At 40.8% G+C, this 22,071-nt stretch overlaps 1 protein-coding gene across 1 annotated transcript in view; it reads right to left on the reverse strand.

The window, feature by feature from the left end:
- Nucleotides 1-22,071, reverse strand: part of abca12 (ATP binding cassette subfamily A member 12) — a 70,849-nt gene that overhangs the window by 24,966 nt on the left and 23,812 nt on the right. Inside the window, exons 20-47 of the mRNA XM_022741141.1 lie at nucleotides 21,359-21,471; nucleotides 21,079-21,146; nucleotides 20,471-20,622; nucleotides 20,186-20,316; nucleotides 19,754-19,896; nucleotides 18,189-18,356; nucleotides 17,738-17,955; nucleotides 15,842-16,789; nucleotides 15,506-15,612; nucleotides 14,215-14,321; nucleotides 13,305-13,504; nucleotides 12,714-12,790; nucleotides 11,469-11,599; nucleotides 10,115-10,285; nucleotides 8,192-8,356; nucleotides 7,857-8,052; nucleotides 7,556-7,695; nucleotides 6,688-6,807; nucleotides 6,436-6,526; nucleotides 5,851-6,030; nucleotides 5,043-5,406; nucleotides 3,984-4,098; nucleotides 3,335-3,664; nucleotides 2,699-2,768; nucleotides 2,479-2,613; nucleotides 2,059-2,220; nucleotides 1,642-1,825; nucleotides 738-956 (exon numbers count right to left, since the gene is read on the reverse strand). Coding sequence (XP_022596862.1) covers nucleotides 738-956; nucleotides 1,642-1,825; nucleotides 2,059-2,220; nucleotides 2,479-2,613; nucleotides 2,699-2,768; nucleotides 3,335-3,664; nucleotides 3,984-4,098; nucleotides 5,043-5,406; nucleotides 5,851-6,030; nucleotides 6,436-6,526; nucleotides 6,688-6,807; nucleotides 7,556-7,695; nucleotides 7,857-8,052; nucleotides 8,192-8,356; nucleotides 10,115-10,285; nucleotides 11,469-11,599; nucleotides 12,714-12,790; nucleotides 13,305-13,504; nucleotides 14,215-14,321; nucleotides 15,506-15,612; nucleotides 15,842-16,789; nucleotides 17,738-17,955; nucleotides 18,189-18,356; nucleotides 19,754-19,896; nucleotides 20,186-20,316; nucleotides 20,471-20,622; nucleotides 21,079-21,146; nucleotides 21,359-21,471 — 5,205 coding nt within the window. The remainder of the gene's footprint in view (nucleotides 1-737; nucleotides 957-1,641; nucleotides 1,826-2,058; nucleotides 2,221-2,478; nucleotides 2,614-2,698; nucleotides 2,769-3,334; nucleotides 3,665-3,983; nucleotides 4,099-5,042; nucleotides 5,407-5,850; nucleotides 6,031-6,435; nucleotides 6,527-6,687; nucleotides 6,808-7,555; nucleotides 7,696-7,856; nucleotides 8,053-8,191; nucleotides 8,357-10,114; nucleotides 10,286-11,468; nucleotides 11,600-12,713; nucleotides 12,791-13,304; nucleotides 13,505-14,214; nucleotides 14,322-15,505; nucleotides 15,613-15,841; nucleotides 16,790-17,737; nucleotides 17,956-18,188; nucleotides 18,357-19,753; nucleotides 19,897-20,185; nucleotides 20,317-20,470; nucleotides 20,623-21,078; nucleotides 21,147-21,358; nucleotides 21,472-22,071) is intronic.

Raw genomic sequence — 22,071 nt, forward strand, 5'->3', positions numbered from 1 at the left:
TGTTAACATACTTTTTCTATGCATTACAACCCAGTTTCTGAGTTATAGTTCCATCAGTTCTATCAGTTACTCAGGCGTTTTGCGCTGCAGGAACCAGAGGAGAGGTACAGTTCCTTGCCTGTAGGTTCAGCCTTATTACTGCTTCTCTTGTCATGCAGAAAGCCTCCAGAAATAGTCTCATGATGCAACTGGGGGTTCAACCTGCAGCTTAATGATGCCACAGAATGAAAAATGATTTTCCTCATACTTGCTCCCATAAGCTTGTCCAAAAAGATGCAAAGGAACAAAGTGTGTCTTATGCAAAATGTGAGCTTGAATCATTTCACAGCTCTTGAGATGCTAAAATGAACTATTATTTTGTTCTTACCACAGATTAGAATTCTGGCACCAAGGCCTACAGACACCTGTGAATTACAGCAATTATATCCATAAAATCTGATTGATGATGACCATATCTGACCATTACTGGCACTGTTTTTTTTTTTTAATTTCCCCTGTGTAACCTGTGGTGTTGAGCACTGGTTAGTGCTCACTGTCTATATTTCCTTTTTATTAGAAGAATTAGCCATCGACTGACCTAAGGACACCGTTATTTGATATCAGGTTGTAAAGCAAGTCAGCATGACAGATAAAATGGCACCACCACATCATGTACAACCTCTGATATCATCTGAAAGACACAGTGATTTTGATATACTGAGGATGTTCTCTGCGCCACTAGATGATTGATTACTTACGTTCGGACTTGCTCGTGCAGTTCTCTGTGTGACCAGTGCGGGGCCTTGATCTGGCCGTACAGCAGCAGGTGCTCCTTGGTGGTCATGTGGTCAAAGAGGACATCGTATTGCATGCAGACGCCCAGCTCTCTGCGAACATCATCGATGTTGGTCTGCATGTCTCTGCCGTACACCTCTATTGTGCCGGAGGATGGGGCGAAAAGGCCAGTCAGGAGAGACCTAAACACAGAGCACCATCATTTATTAAATAAAGCACAATACTGCATGGACAGATTTAATTCTGGCTTAACAGCTCATGTAAGATTAATTATGATCATCTCAGAGTTTTTTGGTTATTTCATGTTTCACAATAGAAAAATAGATAAAAGATGAATCAAACACACTCTATTATCAGCCAGGTTTTCTATTTTTTTGCTCATATTTGCTACCTGAGACACAAAAGGTTGAAAATACCCTTTCTTTTAGTTCCATTTTCTATCTTTGTGTACTTTTTCACCAGCGATTTCATCTTAAATTATTTGTTGGTTCCAGGAATATTATGGGACAAGAAATTCCCTCTTGGTTTTGCTTGTTTTCAGCATTGTTAAATCTTATTCTGCGACTGCACTTATTGTGCGTTGCTCTGAATAAGAGCATAAGCGAAATGAGTCACATTTAAAATGTAAATGTAAGTGCTCCCGTTGATGAAGCCCCATCAGGCTAAGCTCTACCACGGTTCATTTGCTGTGCCAGATTTGAACAAAACAATCTCCCTGTCAGCAGCAAACCTTTGAGATGATTAAAGGGATCCACAAATTAAATTCAAATGACACAGCATACAATGTATGAATGGTCGAAATGCATTTGTATTCATCTTAAGACATGCTGATACAGTGAAAACTGGGAAAAATTGTGCCGCACATACATGGTGGTGGTCTTGCCAGCTCCATTGTGACCAAGCAATGAGGTGACATGGCCCTCGTAGAAGGAACAATTTAGGTTTTCAATGGCTACTCGATCACCGTAGATCTTGCTGAGACCATGGAGGGCAACGCCCACAGGGAGCTCTGAGAAATCCTCACTGTCCTGGGAGGAAAGAGTGCTCTGGCCTGAGAGAAACATGGAGACAAAGGCAACCTGTAAATCAAACTAACAGGGGACAGGAATTAAATGAAGAGTGAGGGGGAAATATAAATGTCGCGAGGCATCAGGGTTAGAAAAAAAAAATGACAGGCAGTGAAAGGGAAGACATCATGTTCTTGCTTCAAAACACACACCAGAGGAGACAGCATCACTTATTGTTATCTGCAGCAGGATAGTACAATGTCATTTTTTTCTGTACCTTTTCCCTTGTCGTCATTGAAGACAGGTTGGTTTCCCTGCATGATGTTGGTGAAGAGGAGTCCTCTGCCCACCTCACTCTTTGACTTAATGCAACAGCACAGGTCGGCCCAGAAGGAGGCTTTGAAGGGAAAGTACCATGGAGCTGGGATGCCATATTTTCCTGATAGGTAAAAAAAGAAGCAGACACTGCTCATTAACTGCTGCATTTGTTTCAACTAGTCGTTGAGCAATATACACTTCACGTAACATTTTAAGATATTATTCCCACTATGAGAGTACAAAGAAAAATCACCATGAATGCAAAATAATATCAGTCAAAGGCTTATTAAATCATTGATGTATTCTTCGCATCAGGACTCCTTGATATAAGATCCCTTTGCTCACATTTTCAAAGGTTTCTTTGATTTTTAGTGTTTACCTGGGAAGACCATGCGGATGTAAGCCCCGATGATGAAGTAGAGGACGGAGTCGATGAGCATCAGCCAGCAGAGCCAACCGAATGAGGCTGTGTCACCAGCAATGGGTGAGGTGTATGAGTTGCTCCAGTGAATCCCTAAAGAAGACAACAGAGTTTTATGTTGCCTTCCACTGACTCAGTTGGCTTGTTTGATGGTAGTCAGACGTTTACATGCTCATACCTTCTCCTTGAGACTCGTAGCGAGAGATATATTGACTGGCGTAACTGAAACAGGTCGGGGAAAACACGCTCTGTTGGAAAGTGAGAGGCAAATTAGACAGGATATAGAAACAGCAGCAGCAAGGAAAAAAGAATATCAAAAAAGATATCTTTTTTTTTTCCACAATGCCTTTCTATAATTCCACTCATCTTTACTCTTGACAGCTCTGTGGAGTATAAAGTGATATATTTCAAAAGTTTTTCTCGACATGATATGAGGAACTTTGTTGAAGGCAAATAAGGCTTTAGATGTGTGCACTGATTTCATGTTGAATGAAAAATAACAATAAAGCCTCATAATGGAAAACAACTGAGGGCAAAAGCCACTGTTTATCCAGTCATACTCATAACAGAACTGGCATTTGTGCAGCTGTGCTAATATAGTTTGAATCATAATATCAGTAACATTGTTTTCTAAGATGGATAGAGTAAATAACATTCTGGAATGAAGTGAAATGACATCATTTCTCCTTCTACATTCCTTATTTCTTCATTTAATCCAGGGCAAATTGAATTATTTGGTGTTTTAAGTTATTACACATGTCACAGGAATTTAATATACATAACTAATGATACAGGAGGTTCAGATGTTCCTCACCAGAGCGCTCTTCTGGGAAAAGGTGAGATTTGTCTCCAGGGCCATGACCACGATGAAAGGGAAGAAGCAGAGGATGTAAAGGAGGCTGCCACTCAGGCCGGCGATGTAGGTCTTGTCAAAGAAGGAGCTGATCAGGTAACTGAAGGCCAGGATGCTTAAACCATAGTCACAGAGGTACAAGAAAAGGAGGAAGCCGTCACTGCTGGGCAAGATTCTGCCGTACTTCAGCACCAGAGTGAGGATGAAGATGGTCAGCACCAGGTAGGCGGCACACTCCAGGAACCAGGCGAAGAAGTGGCTGAGCGGATTGACTCCCATCATCTTCATGTACTGTGAAACAAGGAAGAAAAAAAATGGATGTGAAAACACTGAAATGTCAGTAAAAACAAAGACAGTTTTTGTGCTTTCTTGCCACCAGTGCCTGTGAATGTTTACAGCAGTGATAAGATGTGAAACTGAATGCCAGAAAGTCTGGAAGTGAGGCTGTGCTCATGTGTCTGAGAGAAAAGTATTGCTTTTCACACTGTTAACTGTGCTTCAGAAATAATTTGTGTTTTTTCAATGAGTCATTAACACAACCAGTGGACCCTCCTAACCCAAAAGCCTGCGTTCGATGCAAGAATACAGTGGCAGCTTGGATCAACTTTACCTCATGCAGCCTCAGTTCTCTCTCATGCACCAGTTTCTTCACAAAATCAGCCACGAACAGCACCCAGGCTATCATCAGCATGAGTGGGAAGACAAAAGAGATGGCCTCCAGGTATCTGGGGAATACAGAGATGCCAATTGTCAGTCAAATTTCTAGAAAACCTAACATCCAATCACTGTCAACAACAGGAGATGAAAAGGCCTATCATTCAGTCACTGGCTTGACAGAGAGAGACAGCGTGATGCAGAGTGGAAGAGCGATGTTGAAGGAGGGTTGGGGATTTTTGACAGCCATGTTCTTATCCTCGTGTTATTTTCAAAAAATAAATGTTTCTCTATTTTATTATTTTATTTTTTTTAACTTAATCATATCTGGGGCCCTGATACATGGGAATTTAGTGCTTGGAATTTTTAATACCACGCATCCATATTATACAGCTATCGTGTCAGAAACTGAGTTGTGTAATAAATCAGAATGACAGAGAGGCGAGGATCATCATATCTTACAGTTGGTCAGAAGGCAGCCAGCCAAACACAGTGGCCCGCTGGTGTTTCTTAGATGAGATATCAGCACTGTCTTAAGTCACACTCGAGGGCAAGCACAAACATAGGCATTACGTTCAAGCATGATTTATCGGACATAGTGTTGTGTTTTCGATGCACACGTTAATTCCAAACCCATGTTGGACTTGATATATACTACAGACATGAGTGGTGTTCTTCATGTACGGATATTAAAGGCCTGAAGGATGTCTGAGCGTGTGCGTGTGTGGTTTCTCAAAAATGAAAGCACAACAATGGTGAATATTCATTGACATGGTGTGGAGCCAATTATGATGTGAAATGTTCCTGTGAATGAACCCAAGTGGCAAATGAATAATGAGAGAGCATGCATTATTCCACATCAGTGCCTGTACATCCGCTCGGGGACACTGTGTATCTTTTCACGTTTCCATGCATGCATTCATAGGGAAGTATGTTCATGCTGTAGCTGTGTGTGCTTTTTTTTGCACGTATGTGTGTGTATGCCAGTGAGCATCTATGTATTTGGGGGACTCACTCATCACGGAGATGGCACGGATAAGGGAAGGGCTGCAGCTGGACGGCCGGCTCTGAGACTCTCTGCCCGGTCTGGGTTTCAATGATAGCGCGATCAATGTTTTCCTGGAGGTAGACAAAGCCTCGGTTGTAGCGCATGGTCTGCCGGGCCAAGATGTGAGTGTCCTTCACGAAATAGGGGTCCCGGACTCTGTCAGTGCGCATGACATTGTCCATATGCATGCGGATAGTGTAGCTGACTTTGGGAGGCAGGGAGGATGTGGAGGATGTGGTGGAGGAGGAGGAGGAGGAGGAGGAGGAGGATGAAGACCTGGCCTTGCGCTTCTTGGAGGAGTCCTCATCTTTGGGAAGCTTGAAGATGACACCTTAAAGACAGATTGCACCATCTCACTGCATACAGTTTGTACTGGGCAACATTTAAAGATCAGATAAACTCTTTCTAAGTTCCTTATCAGCGGAGAGGACCCGTTGCTCTTATCTTATCCACAAACTAACACAGACACAGGTCCAGTAGTGCATTACTGCACAGTGAAAGGCAAAGTAACAACATGGGTATTTGTAGAACTGGGCTGTAGTCCTCTGTTATCCGGACAATCCTAATGGGTAATCCCCAGTAGAGGGAAGATTAATCAATACTATAAATCTTTTTCAAATAGTTGTATTACAGTGTGCATGACTCAGTTGTCAAGAAATGGAAAACCAATCAAAATGAACCTCAATTCAAGCAGATTAGAAACCATTGCAGTTCCTGTAGTGAGTCTGCTCTATTTTTACATAAAGATTGTCCATTATACCCAATATCTACTCACTTGCGTAGAGATCGCGATTTTTGGCAAGTTCCTGAGCTACAGTGTTGAGCTGCTCGGCAGAGTCGTAGCCACGGTAACGGTCAAACTTGATACAGGAGGAGAGGTCCACCATCAGGGTGGACAAGGTGGTGATCTGGTTCAGTATGTGTTTGTTCTTCTCCAGCATCACTGTCATGTTAGCTTTAGAAAAAGAAAGAAAGAAATTAATGAACAGTGGCAAATTAAATTTCAGCTTTGATTGCTGTAAATCTATATTGATGTTTGTTGTGACTGTTCCTGTTATGTTACATCTTAACTAGGGTAGAAATGTGGTCTGACAATACAAGGTAATCTAATTAAGTACCTGTATGTCAAAGTTTGAGCTTGTGGGGTCTGACTTTGACATGACTGACATGTATAATCTCATCAAGGAGAGAAGCTCTAAGAAAATCATGTTGAAATGAGCGTAACATTTCCTATGAACCGAAGGAGCAGTCCCATTTTCTGATAGTGTGGATATTTTACAGACAAGAAGAGAGGGAGGAATGTAAACGTAAGCCTGCTATCTGCAGCTTACAAAAGTAAGACCTTCAAATGCTCACTCACAGAAGTTGCTGAGCGTCTCCTTCATTCTGCCAACATTGATGTCTGTCTGCATCTCAATGAATTTCTTCACAAAGGAATTGCTGAGGGAATTCTGACAGGAGGGGAGAGGGAGTGGAAGACATGACGCACAACATCAAGATTCAGGCGCTGAAACTCGTCGAGGACCACTGCAAAGTTTATCTCTAGACTTTCACACAACAGCGAGATGGCTAAAAAGTAAGATATACAGGAGGCAGTTCTGAGTTTATGTACCTGCAGCATTGGTAAAGTGTGGCTGAGTATTACAGCGGACTCCATGATGTAGTTGGAGGAGTCAATCCAGTCTTTTGAGTACTTCCTCAGATTTGCAAACTCCTGCAAGGTGGTGTTGGCCTGGGCAAGGTTAGGACAAGGACGAGAACATGTGAAATGGCTGGGTATCAGCAAGATTTCATAATCTGCTGTGTATGTGTTTGTGTGTGTGTGTGTGTGTGTGTGTGTGTGTGTGTGTGTGTGTGTGTGTGTGTGTGTGTGTGTGTGTGTGTGTGTGTGTGTGTGTGGCTGTTTAAACCTGTGAAGGCAGCAGTATACTAAAAACAGAGTCAAGCTTGCACAAAATAGAGCCTAAGTAAAAGACAGTGGTGCATACAAATATCCATATTCTCCAAAACCTAGCATTTCTAAGCCAGTGGGGGGTGAACGAAGACTTAAGAGGTAACTATAGCCTAGAAAAGCTAGAAACAGCACTGACAAAAAACTACTGAAAGAGGTGAGGCATTTTGGAGGATTTAGAACATAAAGTTTATAAAGGTCATGAAGGCGCTAAATCCCCATACATGCTGACTGTGAGGTGTTTCAACTGAAAAACAAAGGAAAAGAAAAGAAAGTGGAGATGCCCTCACACAAGGGCAATCACAATTGTTTTCATATGCTGGAGAAAGGTGAGTAAACAGTTTAACAAGGTTTGCCAGGTAACCTGTGTAATATAGTCGGTCGCATATGTAGCACTTTATGTCCATATAAAAAAAAAAAAACAACATATTTTTTCTTTCAGAATGAATATTAGCTGCAGAGTGAGTGAATTAAAGGGCAGAGGAGGTAACTTGTGCATGTGTTAATTTATACGATATGTACTGTATACCTTCTCCATTATGGCCCTAGTGACGGGGGTGTCAGGGGTGTACAGGATGTGTCCCATCAGCATTGGTTTGAGGAAGGCCCAGGCGATGGCTCCTCCTGTGGTATTGACCATGTCCAGGTACATGTTCATACAGAAGGGAGCTATACAAGGAAAGAAAAGTTTAAAGAATAAGCCTGTTGCAAATCCCACAAAAAGACCAAAATCAGTAAACCATATGTCAGTCTCTTAATGCTTAGTTTTGCTTAATGACTATAAAATTCAGTGTCCAAAAGCCCCAAATCTGTCCTCCTTCCCTACATACTGGCATTTCGTGGAATCTTGAATCTCTCAATCATCTCCTCCCTCCGCTGGTTATCTGGGAAGGAGGGGTTTGACTCGGACGCAACGGGGAGTTTGGAGATTCCAAACAGAGCCAGGATACCGTTACTGCACAACGCTCGAGAGAGGGTGACGAACGTGGCTTGAGTAGAGATGGTGCTCCTCTGTCCTCTGGTCATCTGGGGGGAAAAAAGGGAGCTTGAGACTATTTCTGGAGCACCAAAATATTTGCATCCTTGTTTTTGGCAAAATAGAACATAGAAACGCACACGAAAACATTGTGGGTGTAGCAATTTACAAGTAGTAAAGAGTACACACTTGGCTAAATTCGTTGTCGGCCACCAGGTTGAGGTCTTCGATGGAGAGCAGGTAGCTCTGCAGTTGACCGATGGCAGGGGTAATCTTGTTCATCATGTCTGTTATAACTTCAGCCATCTGAAGCATAACTCCCACCACGCCCTGCATTTCTTCAGACAACACCATCTGAAAGTAGAAGATAAACATACAAACATATTTCTATTGCTGTTTTTTTTGTAGATCCTTTTATAAAGCCTGATGAGTTGCATGTTGTGGAAAACAGCAGCAAAGTGCTCTGTCAAACTAAAACTCATTTGAATGAAAAGTGATTAAATAGAAAAAGCCTATCCTCAAAATGAAAAATGCTCTGCTAAGACCATATCCTATAAGTTTCACACCCTCACAAAGTCACACTTTCATACTTCTCTCTTAATCATATTGCAACATAGGTGACCTTTTCCTCTCTGTCCTTGTCATTACTTTATGGTTTCTCTCATCATACATTGAAATAATCTGACTGTCTCAGTGGAGGGAACAAGATAAAGAAAAGCAAGTATTATCTGATATGTAGTCAGTGGCTTTTAGAGGCTATTGTTCACCATTCGTAACCAATCTTTATTTGTCAAATTGTCTGATTTGTCTGAAGTCTTATTTTTGTCAATTCTTGCAGTGTGCAGCCACATGTACAAGCAACGTTGCTCCCATAAAATTCAAAGAAGTAACTGAAGATGTATTGTCAACACAGTAGCACTGCCACCGATATCTGCAGTTTGGAATTTTGGAATTTTGTTTCTGGCCTCCTGATGGATGTGAGTCCAATATTCACTCTCCTTTTAACTTGTGAGGGAAATAATATGTACACCAGCTAGTTGCTAACTACATCTATCTGCTGGTAGTGTACAGTGGACTTTTGAGAGCTGCAAACTCCCTGTTACGTCTGTAAACTGTGCTTATGAGAGTATTAAAATGAACTAAAACAGTAAAGTTGTGGGCCATCAAAATGAAACAATGATCTGTAACAGGTTAGAAAGTTCCATAAAGCTGACAGAAACTAATTTTATGTGGGTTCATCACTACCAGAAATGCTTTCAGTTCGTCCCTTGATCCCTTGATGAGAGCAGTTTAAAATATAGCTGAGAATCAACCAATCAGTATTTGTTGCATTGAATTTATATTTAGTTTAACAGCCTTCCAGAGGTCCAGTAGGGAAAAGAGTAAAGTAAAGAATAAATGCATGAAACGGATGCAGCTATTTAAGAGTTTGAACTGCAGAACAACCGTCACTGCAAACAAGTGGATTTCTTCAGGTTAACTTGTCATCATTAAATAGGATTAGTGAGCAGTGCTCCCCTGTTGCGGAGTTATGTACATGTATAAGTGAAGGAATTTTGATTAGAATCAAAAGTCAAGTCAAAACTACAAATTAGGACAGCATATTAAATTAAATCCAGAATGAAAATAATGAAAATTGATATTTTTACAGTTAAACAGAGAAAATGTTGCACTTGAAATAGAAAAGAGATCTATTGAAGTAACCCCTTTAACTGGAACTGTTCTATACCTTGATAAATATGGACACCACTTGGGTGTTTTTGGGATAGACAGTGATTGCTGTCTTAGATCAAATAGAAAAACATCAGTTGCAGTATGAAATATATTTTTTTAAATGTGTGACAGAGAGAGCTTTGTCTAGTGAACAAACATTTTCATGCACAAAAGCAATTCTCTCTGTCTCACATGTTCCTCAAACAAACAGACGGCGGCATCAAAAGTATATTGTGACTGCTCAACGGAAACAATTTCTTTGTCATTTCAGCCGCTACAGAACAATGTGCAATCATCAAATTCACACATTCTCTACAAAATGACAACTTAGTATTGCAATTAAGTACTAAAGAAAGTAAACTATGTTATTTTCCTACTGACAAAAAGACTCAGCCTTACTCTGTAGATGAGTTTTTCCATGTTGACATGACGAGCCATCAGCAGGGAAAAGCTGTACCACTGCTCCACAGACAGGGAGCAGAAGGCCTTTAAGATGACCATGTCTGTCTCTTTCATGTTCACGGGTGCGGTGGAGTTGCACTGACGCAGGTTGACCAACCACGACAGAATCTGGCAACAGGAGCACAGGAAAAGGTATGTCATGCACAAAACTACACACAGCTATAAAAATGGGCCCTTGCTCTCATAGTGCATCCACATCAGTGATACCAGATTCCTATTTCCATGGTAGTCTTTATGTGGTAAACAGGCTTCCAAATCCCTGCAGTAGTGTGGCAATTTGCAACCTGGTGGGTGTAAGTTCTCCTCCATTTAGTAAAAATGGGTCAGTTTTACCTCTCTGTACACAAGAAGTGTGGGTAATCAAACATGCATATCGAGACAATTCTGAGTGGTAAAACAGTGAAAGGACAACCAGATACTAACTGTTCTTCAAACTGGCAATCATGGAAATGTGTTTGTTCCAATTCAAAGGACACACAGGTCAGCTACAACCCCATTTAGTGTTGTTATTTTACTCACCTGTGTAGTGTGCAGACAGTAATGTGGTGCCTCCAGCTGACAAACTCAATTAAAGTGATTTTCTCTGCACTTGCTTCATAATCTGCAGTGTACTAGCAAAGACTTCCAGATGACAGCCTTTTATTCTACTAAATCATGTCTGCTCTAGAGAAATGGTCCATGGAGAGTGGCCAGCCACTGAGTGATTTTGATTAGGCCTGTAATTCAGAATCCATTGTACTGTAAAGTCAACAGTTTAATTCTTTTTTTAGCCTGATTGATACTGTATTAAATAGAACAAGCTTGCTTTACAAAGCGCACCTTCTGTGCCATTAGCTGAAGGTTACCGGGCTCTCCCCAATCAAAGTAGAAGAAGTTACATTCACTGTAAGTTGCACCATGTAGCACCACCCTTAAGCAAGGTGCATAGGCTACATAAGCCTCATGACAAAAACAATACAATGATGCAAGTCTACATAATATGCTAATTTGAAAAAGGGGAGATCTGGCACAGTTTTTAGGCTGCAGAAGTATAGTGCTTCATCTGAAAGAGACCACAATGGGCCTGCTGAACCTGACAGCCTAGCAGATCTGGCAACCATCAGATGTGAAAACATGGACCTTGTTACACAGTGTTTGCTGAGTAATTTAGGAACATGATTGCTCTGCACGGTTGCACAATCTGAGCAATTCAGTGTGTCGTCAGGTTCACTAAAGACGTGACTGAATGTTTGCTTTCATACTTGCAGTATGTACAGTATGTGGATGCATAATGAGGATACACCGGGCTCACCTCTAAATTGTTGTTTGGTAGAGTTGTTTCCATCAGCAGGTACAGAGCTGTTGGATCAAAATCCATGTGTTGCTGAACATCCAGAATAAAGGCGGTTTCATTTCTCAGCATCTCACCGACCGTCACCGCTCCTGGGGAGTAAAGTGATGTAAGTGTATTTCTAGATTCATAATGTTTTATAATTCATAATGTAGTACGGTATAACACTTTCACTCCCAACCATAGAATGGCTACTACAGCTGCCTAGAATGTGTTCGCATGTAGGTTTCCTTTTTTTAATTTGACAACTGGTACTATCTGTTTTATTACAGAAACTGCTGTTTAGAAAGAGCTACATCTGGCTGCTGAGGGTATTCAGCACTCAATGACATGTTTTCTCAGCCAGCCGGTCACAATGAAGCAGACAATGAGACACTGGCAATGTTTACCAGAGCAACAATCTTGGATAAAGTGACATTGGAGAAATAGGCAGCTGTAATAAGTTATTACTGTTAGATAATCAACAAACAAACAAAGTGGTAACATCGGACACAAGTGAGTAACAGGTGAGATGAACTGAGCAGTCGGTTGTTATGGAAACAAGGTTTGTAATCTGCTTTCTTTCTAGTCATTGCACACCAGGCAGCACTCTTGTAATACAAAAGTGACCATATCCTTTTTAAAATACATACCAGACCATGTAAATGCTTGATTATTAAATGCAGCTTCACTACCCTGCACACTATTCACTCACACACTGCAAATCCTCGGTGTGGCAGCTAGACATCAGTATGTAAAGCTTGCTGGCAGTGACTGGGGAGGGATTGTTTCAGGTTGGTATAGATACATATATTTCATATGCATTGGTGTTTTGTTTACATATTAGCACTGATGCCAGCTGCTGTTATTATATATTATTATTACATGATCCTACTCTCATTTCTCTTAATGACAGAACAGCACTGCGCATTTGTTATGTCCTGCAAAACCTCAAAAAGATTTTGATTAAAAACAAAACGTGACCATAGCCTTAAATAAGAATTTTCACAATAAACTACATCGACACATGAAAAGTATGGTACATACAGTATATACATATCCATTTAGGAAACTAATTGATAAATATTCAGTTTTGATTCAGCTGTACATAGACTTCCCTTTTCTATATTGATAATTAATTCATAATTCCCCTCCCCAATATCATGCTGTATTCCATCATGCTGATACTGAAATACTCAAACGTCATGATACAGAAAAATGTCTCACCTGGGGAGGTGATGTTAATGTTGAGAGAGCTCAGGCTGCTGGTGTTAAAGCCCAAACCTCGACTCAACACAGAGGTCCTGCAATCACACACACACCAACGAAAATTCAGTTAAACCAACACATCGAAACTTCGTCTACTGGCTCCAAACACCAGCAATTTACTTTAACTTTAATTGAGATCTATAGTGCCAGCCCAGACCACTCTCTGGTACTTTTAAGCAAATTATACCAAAGAGATAAGAGGGGTAAAGATCTAAACCAGTGGTTCTCAAACTGTCCCCCTTCAGAAAGTTCATGCTGCCCCACCCCACAATTATTAACAATTAACAATAATAGAGGAAGCAACTAATAAAAAGGATTGAATTTTAGTGAAAAAAAGGTCAAAATGATAGCATTAGCAAAATCTTGTTTGTTTATTTTCCCTACATAAATTACATTCATTAAACTTAATTGCACTCCATGACCCATCCCAGGGGCCCGGCCCCCGAGTTTGAGAATCACTCAAAGGTGAGAGAAGCTTTCTGTGAACAAACTGCTGTGAAAGCCTTTCAAAGAAAACACATCTAAGGCAGATGAAGACAATGCCAATACCAGTTTGCGTGGACATTGTAGGTGCTAGGATTTCCGATGAAGGTCTGGAAGATGGCATCGGTCAGAGCGGTTGTGTTCATCATCAGACTCTCAACCAGGATCTGCAGGCTGGGCAGGAAAGTGTGACACAGCTGACCAGGCTCGATGGAGAGGTACCGCATCAACAGATGCACAGACTCTGTATTCTCCAAGGCGCACACCTATAACAAATGTAAGTCACATAAGCACCATGTGATTCCACATTTGAAGCAAAGATTGGTTGGTTAGTCATAAATTGCAACCTACTGTGGCATAGAAATATTTTTACTTGATTGTTCATTTTAGGACATTACATTTGGGGTTAAAGCCTGCAAAAAAAAAAAAAAAAATGTCTCACTGCTTCAAACAACTCCACTCCAACTAAAGAATTGATCATGATGGTTTCTCTGAAAAGTTTTTCTGTCGATGACTCTGACTTCCAGACTTTCACTTTCGGGTCTGAGCAAAACATTGGATACTTTGATGATTTCTTATTTGTAGCTTTTTTTGGCACAAACACCAAATAATACCACACCAGCATCACTGTCAGCCTGCAAAAACCTATTTTTTTCAAACTGTAACCAAAATCCAATCAGTGTTGTTGTTGTTATTGTTGTACATATTTGATTATAAGACAGCGGATCAACCCTTTTTAAACCACAAGTCAACACGACCACCCTAATAACATTGGATACTTTTATCACATTAGTGGGTGGGTCTAAGCCAGGGTAACATTAGTGTTATGTTGTAGCTCTAAGCTCTGAAATATCAAAATGATTTAAATTGTATTAAATTAAAAATCTTCAGTGTTTTCAGACATTCTGAGGTAAAATCTTTTTTCCCATTTTGATGAATGATAAATGCGTAAAAGTGGCAGGGTTAATGCAGAGACCTGGGATCTCAGGTGGCCAAGTTCCTCTGTGAACCGCGGGTCTATCACGCCAATTTGGACGAGCTCAGTGGCTGTTTGCAAGGTCTGCTGCATGAGGATCAGGTTCTCTGTGAAGGAAGGGAGAGGGCAAAGGAGAAAGAAAAAAATGAGGGTGAGAGAGGTTATTGGAGTTAGACAGAAAGATGGGACGAGAAAGGAAAAAGAGGGCAATAAGGTCTGTAAGGTGAAGGAATAACATGACATCCCACTGGGCTTCATTACGACTTACACCATTACAGGGCAGCGTCGTCAGGCAGCGAGCAGCAAATGATGTGCTTAAAGTGAAGCCCAGTGCGGGACTGTTAGGGCCAGAAGGGCCAGCAGTACTAGATGCTGTCGTGCATTAAAACACATCTGACAAGCCCCAAGAAAGGCAGCACCTCAGGTAGCAAGATGTGATGACAGAATATTTAATTAGGCCAAAATTAGACAATGGTGATGTTTAATTTCAGGGTGTTCAACACCTAGAGGTCTTTGCAATTACAACAGTTCATTCTGCGCGTGTGTGTGTATGAGCATGTTTGCGGAGAAGTGAAGCTACTGCTGGTTACAGAGTGATTCTATGCACTAAAGACATTATCACACAAGCACAGGCGCCAATCAAATGGAGGTCATAGATGTCCACTTGTGTGAGTGCGAGGGGAGACGTTTAGCGAGGGCGGACAGGATAAGTGATTGAATTCTACTTTGCTAATGAGATTTAAAAAGGTGCTGAGTGGCTTTCTGCTGGAGAAGGGCCATATGGCCTTGGGCTCTTTGGGAGCTCAAGCTAAGCTGGTGTGAAGTCTTATTCCTCATATCTTCAGAATGAATTATGCCGTACTATAATCATGTATACAATAACAACAGCATTAACAAAACGTTTTATCGTCTTCCCGTGGTCTCACAATAGCTGTGAAGGTCAGAGAAAAAGGTGGCACTGTTCCAAGCTGTGTGACTGTTTAATGGCGCAGGCTGGCATACAGTGCTTATAGATACATACTGTCACAGCTGGTATGTAAACACAAGCTGCAGCATCAGTGTGAACTCTACAGCACAGTGACAATTAGGCCATGCATGAGTGGGAGGGAATTCACTGCGGAGTCAGTAGGTAAAGTTAATTCAGAGAAACTGAAAGGATAACGCATCATTCATTTGGGGATTCTCCATTTAACTAATGAGTGCACATTTCTCATTATAAAGCTGTCCTTGGCCGAAGAAGCCTCTAAATGTCCTGAGTCAGAGAGACAGTAGATCTGAACTGTAATGTTACCTTGAGACTCATTGGCCAGAACTCTGCTGATATTTCTAAGCACAGAGGAGAATGGAAAGCCATCAGGAAGCATATCAGCAGCATTCACCAGGAGATCCATTGATGACCTGGGGAAGATTGAACAAGGACTGTTTATCATACAAGGACCAATGGGGACAACATAATGGTGAAAAATTAGGCAAAAGAGCCTGATAAAAAGCAGTTATTTCTGGATCCTAGGGCAAATTTAGATCTTAAGCTAGATACTGAGTTCACACAAAACAAATCGGGAAAAAATATTTTCTTTTTTTCCCTGATTCCTAAAGCTATATTTGGCCCAGTGCAAATAATACTTACATCTGGAATGCACTGGGTAGAGTGAGAAAGGAGAGCACCCCAAGGGCAGCATTAATGGTCTCTTCACGAGAGGCATTCAGGCCCCACGGCATGTCACTCGTAGCTCCCTTCAACACAACACTCAGATCAGGATTGGCAAAGAACATGTGGACTGTCTCCATGATTTCTCCTTCGGTAGGAAGGCCAGAGATGGCTTTGAACATGGCAGGGTAGTCGATGTAGAACAGGTCTATGAAGTCATCCATCGGGTCCCTTGTTGGCATCAACGGGGCCTCGCGTCTGTGTCGGACCCTCATCGCATGGCTACCGCCCATCATTTCCGGCTGAAACATGACCTGCTGTTGGTGCATGGGCGGCAGAAGACCACTGGTGCTCACCAACTGCCTGAGCATTGCAATTATGTTTCCAGCTAGGTCTTCAAACAGCTGCGTGTTTGCTGGCATGTCCATACTCATCTGGCTCAGGACAGACAAGAAGGACCTCAGGATGTCATACATTTTGGGAAGCACCTGGGTCAGCAGATCTAGTCCAGACGCTTGAGTGGAGGCCAACCATGCAGACATCTTGGCCACCTTCTGGACAATCAAGCTTGTGCCGTTGGATGTCAGGAATTGCTCCAAGGCTTGGTAAACCATAGGCTCATCACCAAATATTTTCAGCTCAGTCATTAGTTTGACAGCCTGTCTCATCAAGCCAGTAAGAGATGCCTCATCGAGTCCAGAAAAATTTCCATAATTTATGGAGAAGATGTCTTCTGAGGTGATGTTCGCAGAGGTGAGAAAGATCATTGCTACCTGTTTGAGGAGTTCTTGGTATGAGCTGCTGTCTGGAATAAGATGACTGTTGCTCATCATGTGGTACAGTGCTTTCTCCATAGCTTCAATGTAAGGCTGGAGGAATGGGGCCACCTTACGCAGCTCATCTGAGAGCATTTTGATGGAAGAGAAGCTGTAGAGGGGAGAAATTCACTGAATGTCAGGTCAAGGTCATTTGTCAGATGTAGCCTCATATAAAAATAGAAAAATTTGAGATTTCCATACACAATGGACTTAGGACTAATTCTCACCAACTTCTTTCATGCAAACCATTTTTTACATTTTCTCAATACAATGATTCCATAGAGCTCCAAGTTCTCATATTTGGCCAGAAGTAATGTTTCTTCATCATCATGCTTTATACTTATTAACACAGTTTTCTCATTTCATCCTCAAAATAGACTGTGGAGTCTTTCCACTGTGATCAATGATCTATAACTCATGTAGTCAGACCTGATTGATTCCCTACAATATGCAGAATGTGATCCTTATCACCATGCCCGGCTCATTATTGCAGCTGGCGCATAAAGGGAAATCAATTTTAAGAGGATGTCTCAGTTAGCTGAATCATGGTTAAGCCACTATCTGCACAGGCCTCACTGTTTTCAGCCAGACCCGCATTAAATTAATCAAGTTGAATGCAAATGTGATCACTCCAATTCGTTATGTAATCATGTATAAATCAAATTGGCTTGACTGGTGCATTGTGGATAATGTTGTAGCAACAAATGTTGCAGCAAATCATATATAGATGAGTCTGTGTCTATGGGTCTGTATAGAAATACAACTGGCTCTGAATTCAATGGAAATGTAGGGAACATTTCCACAATCAAATAAAATACTATTAAATATGATCAGACTATCATGTTCAGTGGGTTTTGTTTAGTGGCTGCACTGCATTTTATGACTGCACCACACTGTCCTCATATTCTATGGCTGCACTGTAGCCTGTTCTGTCTGATCTACAGAGGCATCTGTTGCTGAAAGAAACAGGAAGTGCAGTATGATGGGTTTCTCATTATGTGATTTTGGAGCATCATGTCAGTAATGACATAATCTGATTTTAGCTGTAAATAGTCACCTGTTTTGTAACTGCATCTCCTGGAGATGCTCCAACCAGTAAGACTGTGCCTCTAGGCTCAGAGGCTGGCCTGCCAACATAGAGAACTGGCTGTAGAGAGTCATGATGAGCTGCTCCGTCACACGTGTTGTGTTAACACTGCCTTGGTAGAGTGACTGTATGTTCTTGACAATTGCGGCAGCTGTTGCACTCACATTCATTGGTCTTACACCCATGTGCTGTACAGACAACACAAAGCAAGAAATGGACTGTTAACAATTGGCAGCTATCTCTGTGTGTCAACACTGCCACCAAGTGGTGAAACTATTAAATGTACTTGAATAAGTATTGTATTTTTGGCACACATTTTAATATTTTAGTCCAGTCTGACAAACAAATTCAAAATGTAATATCCTCCTATGAAATTAGTTCCTTTGCAATTTCCTATTCAATTTAGCACGCCTCCACTCACACTCATGTTCAGGTTGGAGTAGACAGTCTGGGATGCAGCATAGGCCTCTAAAACAGGCTGCAGGCTGATGTTACACCACATAGCCATGGTGGCAGGGCTTAACCCTGCTGCCTCCCCTACTGGCTCCCATGCTTTGAGAGCTTCACTGCACTCCAATGTGGCATTAGCCTGGAGGGAAAAATGTCAACAAAAAGACAAACATGTCATTGTGTTTCACATGCATTGTTCAGAGAAAACCAGTTCAGATGCAAGACAGACATGGACACAGAACAAAGTATCCGGGAAACAAAAGCCAGTGGCAGGAGGAAAATATCATGATCTCTTTGTTCTTGCAATTTTACGGAAAGCAGAGAAAAGGGTAGAGGTCTCACACAGGTATCATCATTTCACACAGACTGACACACCAGGTATACACCCACACATACTCCATATGCACACACAATGTATGTGTACATAGACTGGGTTAGCTATAGAGTCTCAGACATGTAATAAATATCCCTCAAAAGTATACATAGACAACACTTTAATAGTAAGTATACTTTCAGAATGGCATGGATTAGAGCCCATCTGATACTGGCTTTCGTAGGCTGATAATGATATCGACGCATCAGAAAAATATGTTCTAAGGCCTGATAATATCGTTAAACAATAAACATGAGAGTAACTGGGAATGTAATAGCACATTTTGTACAGCATAGAAGACTGAAGTAGACTAAATGAGCAATAATGATAAATTTAATGAAATAGTATAGACATTTCAGCAAATGTGCCCATTTGTGTTGAGTAAATAAGCTACAGCCAGCAGCTGGTCAGCTTTGGCAACATGTTATGATTTTACAGGGAGGAATGTGTTGTTTTTACCCTTCACTTTTTGTAACAAATTAAATAAAGGTGATGTAATGTGTTAATTTGAAATAATATTTTTGACACTGTGTCAGAGTGCATGATTTAACTTTATATTCATTTCTAAATCAATCTTTTGTGTGACATTTTATTGCACAAACGTGAATCTGTGGGTGGACAAAACATCAGAAGCACCTCCTATCTATTTTGTTTGTTTGTTTGTTTTGCATGCCAACATACAAACTAATACTGATCTGTGATGCATCAATATTGTACATCAGATGGCATTCTATTAGTATCACTAAATCTTACCACTGACAGAGGTACATAGCAATGACCCTAACAAGCCAAGTCATTCCCACATGTTATTCATGTCCTGGTATGAGAATGTCATATGTCAAAAGTTGTTTGAAGGGTAAATAACCATGCACATGCCTATGCAGGCAGGTGGAACAGATAGAGTCTACACCTACACGGAGCAACACTGCATGTGCTCTTGAAATAGCTACTATCAGTAAATTAGCTGTGACGCCAAGATGAAAGATACGTTTTGTTAATTGCTGTAATGCATGAAGAGTTCTGTAACAATGTAGGCGCTCTCTCTCGAACACATACACATGCAAACATGTCCAGAAACAGCTCGGGCGACTGACTGTGACAACAATTTAACACAGTGACAGTATGTGCAAGTACAATCCCTGAGAAAATAGTGGCAGTCTAACCTGCTGAGCTGCCTGCAAGGTGCGTTCAATGGCAAGCTGCATTCTTTCCATGACCTCAGACAAGTTGAAATGACTGGTGTTCACAGACATTGCAATTTCTCTCATCAGGGTTACCACTGGCATCTGAAGGCTTAGTATCATCTCTGAGAGGAAGAAAAGACAGACAGTTTGACCAACATGAATGGCTTTACTGAAAGAATTACTTACATAAGTTTGGAAAACAGCAACCATTTATTTGTGAAAAAAGAAAAACGAACCAACTCTACTGGTGCTATTTGTGTCTCTTACTTGACATCTACTACACATACAATATGAGTCTTGTTCCACCTTACTCTTCTACTATGAATGATAATTTTTGATCACTGAACAGTCTATCATTGTCCTGGCAAACTAATTTATGTCAATAGCCTTGCTGTTTCATAGTGTTCTTACCATTCTGTGCTTGTATGTTGTTCACTGTACTTCCTATGCTTTTTTCAATCAGTGGGAAAACAGATGAGATGTTGTACCATAGCTCTGTTCCCTCAAGGGGTGACAGAAGGGCTTCTAGCATTTTCTCAAGTCTGTGAAAAAACACAGGGCATTTGGTTTAGAGCAATCTCAGAGGAAACTTAAGAGCAGGCTTTATTATGAAATAAATAAATTCAGAATTTATATTACGTAATTATTAATTAATTACTTTGTTTTGATTCCACTGCGAGTGGCAATTAAACTTACTTGTCCCACATGTTTTGATCTGCCTCGCCAGCAATCACCTGCTGCAGGAATGTGGAAAGGTGAGCAAAGGCCTCCACAGATGAAGAAATTGTGTTATGGAGGTCTGGGCTTCCCATGAGAAGTGGCAAAAGTTTGTTCACCAGTTTGACCATCTGACATAAAAAAAAGAGCAAAAAATAACAAAAGTTAAAATTTTCACACATTCATTTTCATGTGATTGAATGCAAAACCTACAGCAAACTACAAGGATTGTGTTGTACATGCCCTATGCCCAAATATGATAAGAATGCTGGGTAAAGGGCACACAACTTTGATAAATGATAAGAGCATGTTTTTTTGTTTTGTTTGTCTATCTGTGATGAATACTGATACAACACTTCACTACCCTATCACTTTAATATACGGTGTGGTTCGTGACTGGGCCATTCCAGTAGCCACAGAGATGTCATTGAGATGTTTCATCAGCATTTTATTTTTAATGTAATGTAATGTTTGACTTCCAGACTGTACGCATATTTCATTTTCCACATATGAATTCACACTAAAGGTATTTAAAGAGTTAAAACAAACTAAAACAAAAATATACACACACATGTTTCAAGACTTACCTGGCGAATAATCATGGGAACATTTTCCACTGATGCATTCTCAAAACTTGCCCAAAGACTCATGTTGCCTGAAATCACAAGAGATATTTTTCACAAAGTGGACTTCAACTTTAGTGTCAAGCATATAAACATAATCCACCACATGAAACTTAGTAGAGTATTGTGCTACTTGGTGCTCCTAGGTAGCCTGGCATCAAAGCATGAATAATGAAGTGCACTCCATCAGAGTTCATCAGGATTCAACATGTCCACCTACAGTGACACTGAGAAGCTGACTTGCCTTGGCCAGACTCCAAGATGCAGTGAGTGATGTTAATGAACACAGAAACGTAGGCCTGTGCTGTGCTGTTTGGTGGCAGGAGGCTCTGGACTGTCTTCATCTCATTCAAAATCCTTAAGAAACAAAGCACATCAATATCTCACGTCTGAGCACGTCTTATCAAAAGATCATGTCTCATCAGATTTAATCAAAGGATTGCAGACGGTGCAACAGCATGCATTCCATGTTTCTCTTTGGTTTTAATTATTCATCTGTAGGGGTTGTTCATTATGGTCACTGGCATGCAGAGGCCTCATGGTTTTTTATCATAGTTATCAACTGGGACCGTTTGCCTAAGATTCAAAATGAATACAATTAATTTCCATCAGCTGGCTGGTAGAACAGTACAAACAAAGGCACCTTGAATACCAAGGACCACAAGTTGATGGCTAAATTGTCCCAATTAACCAAGATTATTTTCCAGTACATTTGCATTTTACATATGTATGTATATATATATATATATATATATATATATATATATATATATACATATAAATTTGTATGACTGAAGCAATTAACCTGGTATGTACTGGAATTAATTTTTTTTTTTTTTTGGTTTATTTATCCACTTGCCCTCAAGAGGCAGAAACAAGCTTTACACATTAAGTTCCTTATTAATTATAACATTACATTCCTCTGTTATGATGGCATTACAAAAAGCTAACAAAATG

The sequence above is a fragment of the Seriola dumerili genome, unplaced genomic scaffold (genome assembly GCF_002260705.1).
Source record: "Seriola dumerili isolate Sdu_G_001 unplaced genomic scaffold, Sdu_1.0 BDQW01000052.1, whole genome shotgun sequence".
In the NCBI taxonomy this organism is placed as follows: Eukaryota; Metazoa; Chordata; class Actinopteri; order Carangiformes; family Carangidae; genus Seriola; species Seriola dumerili.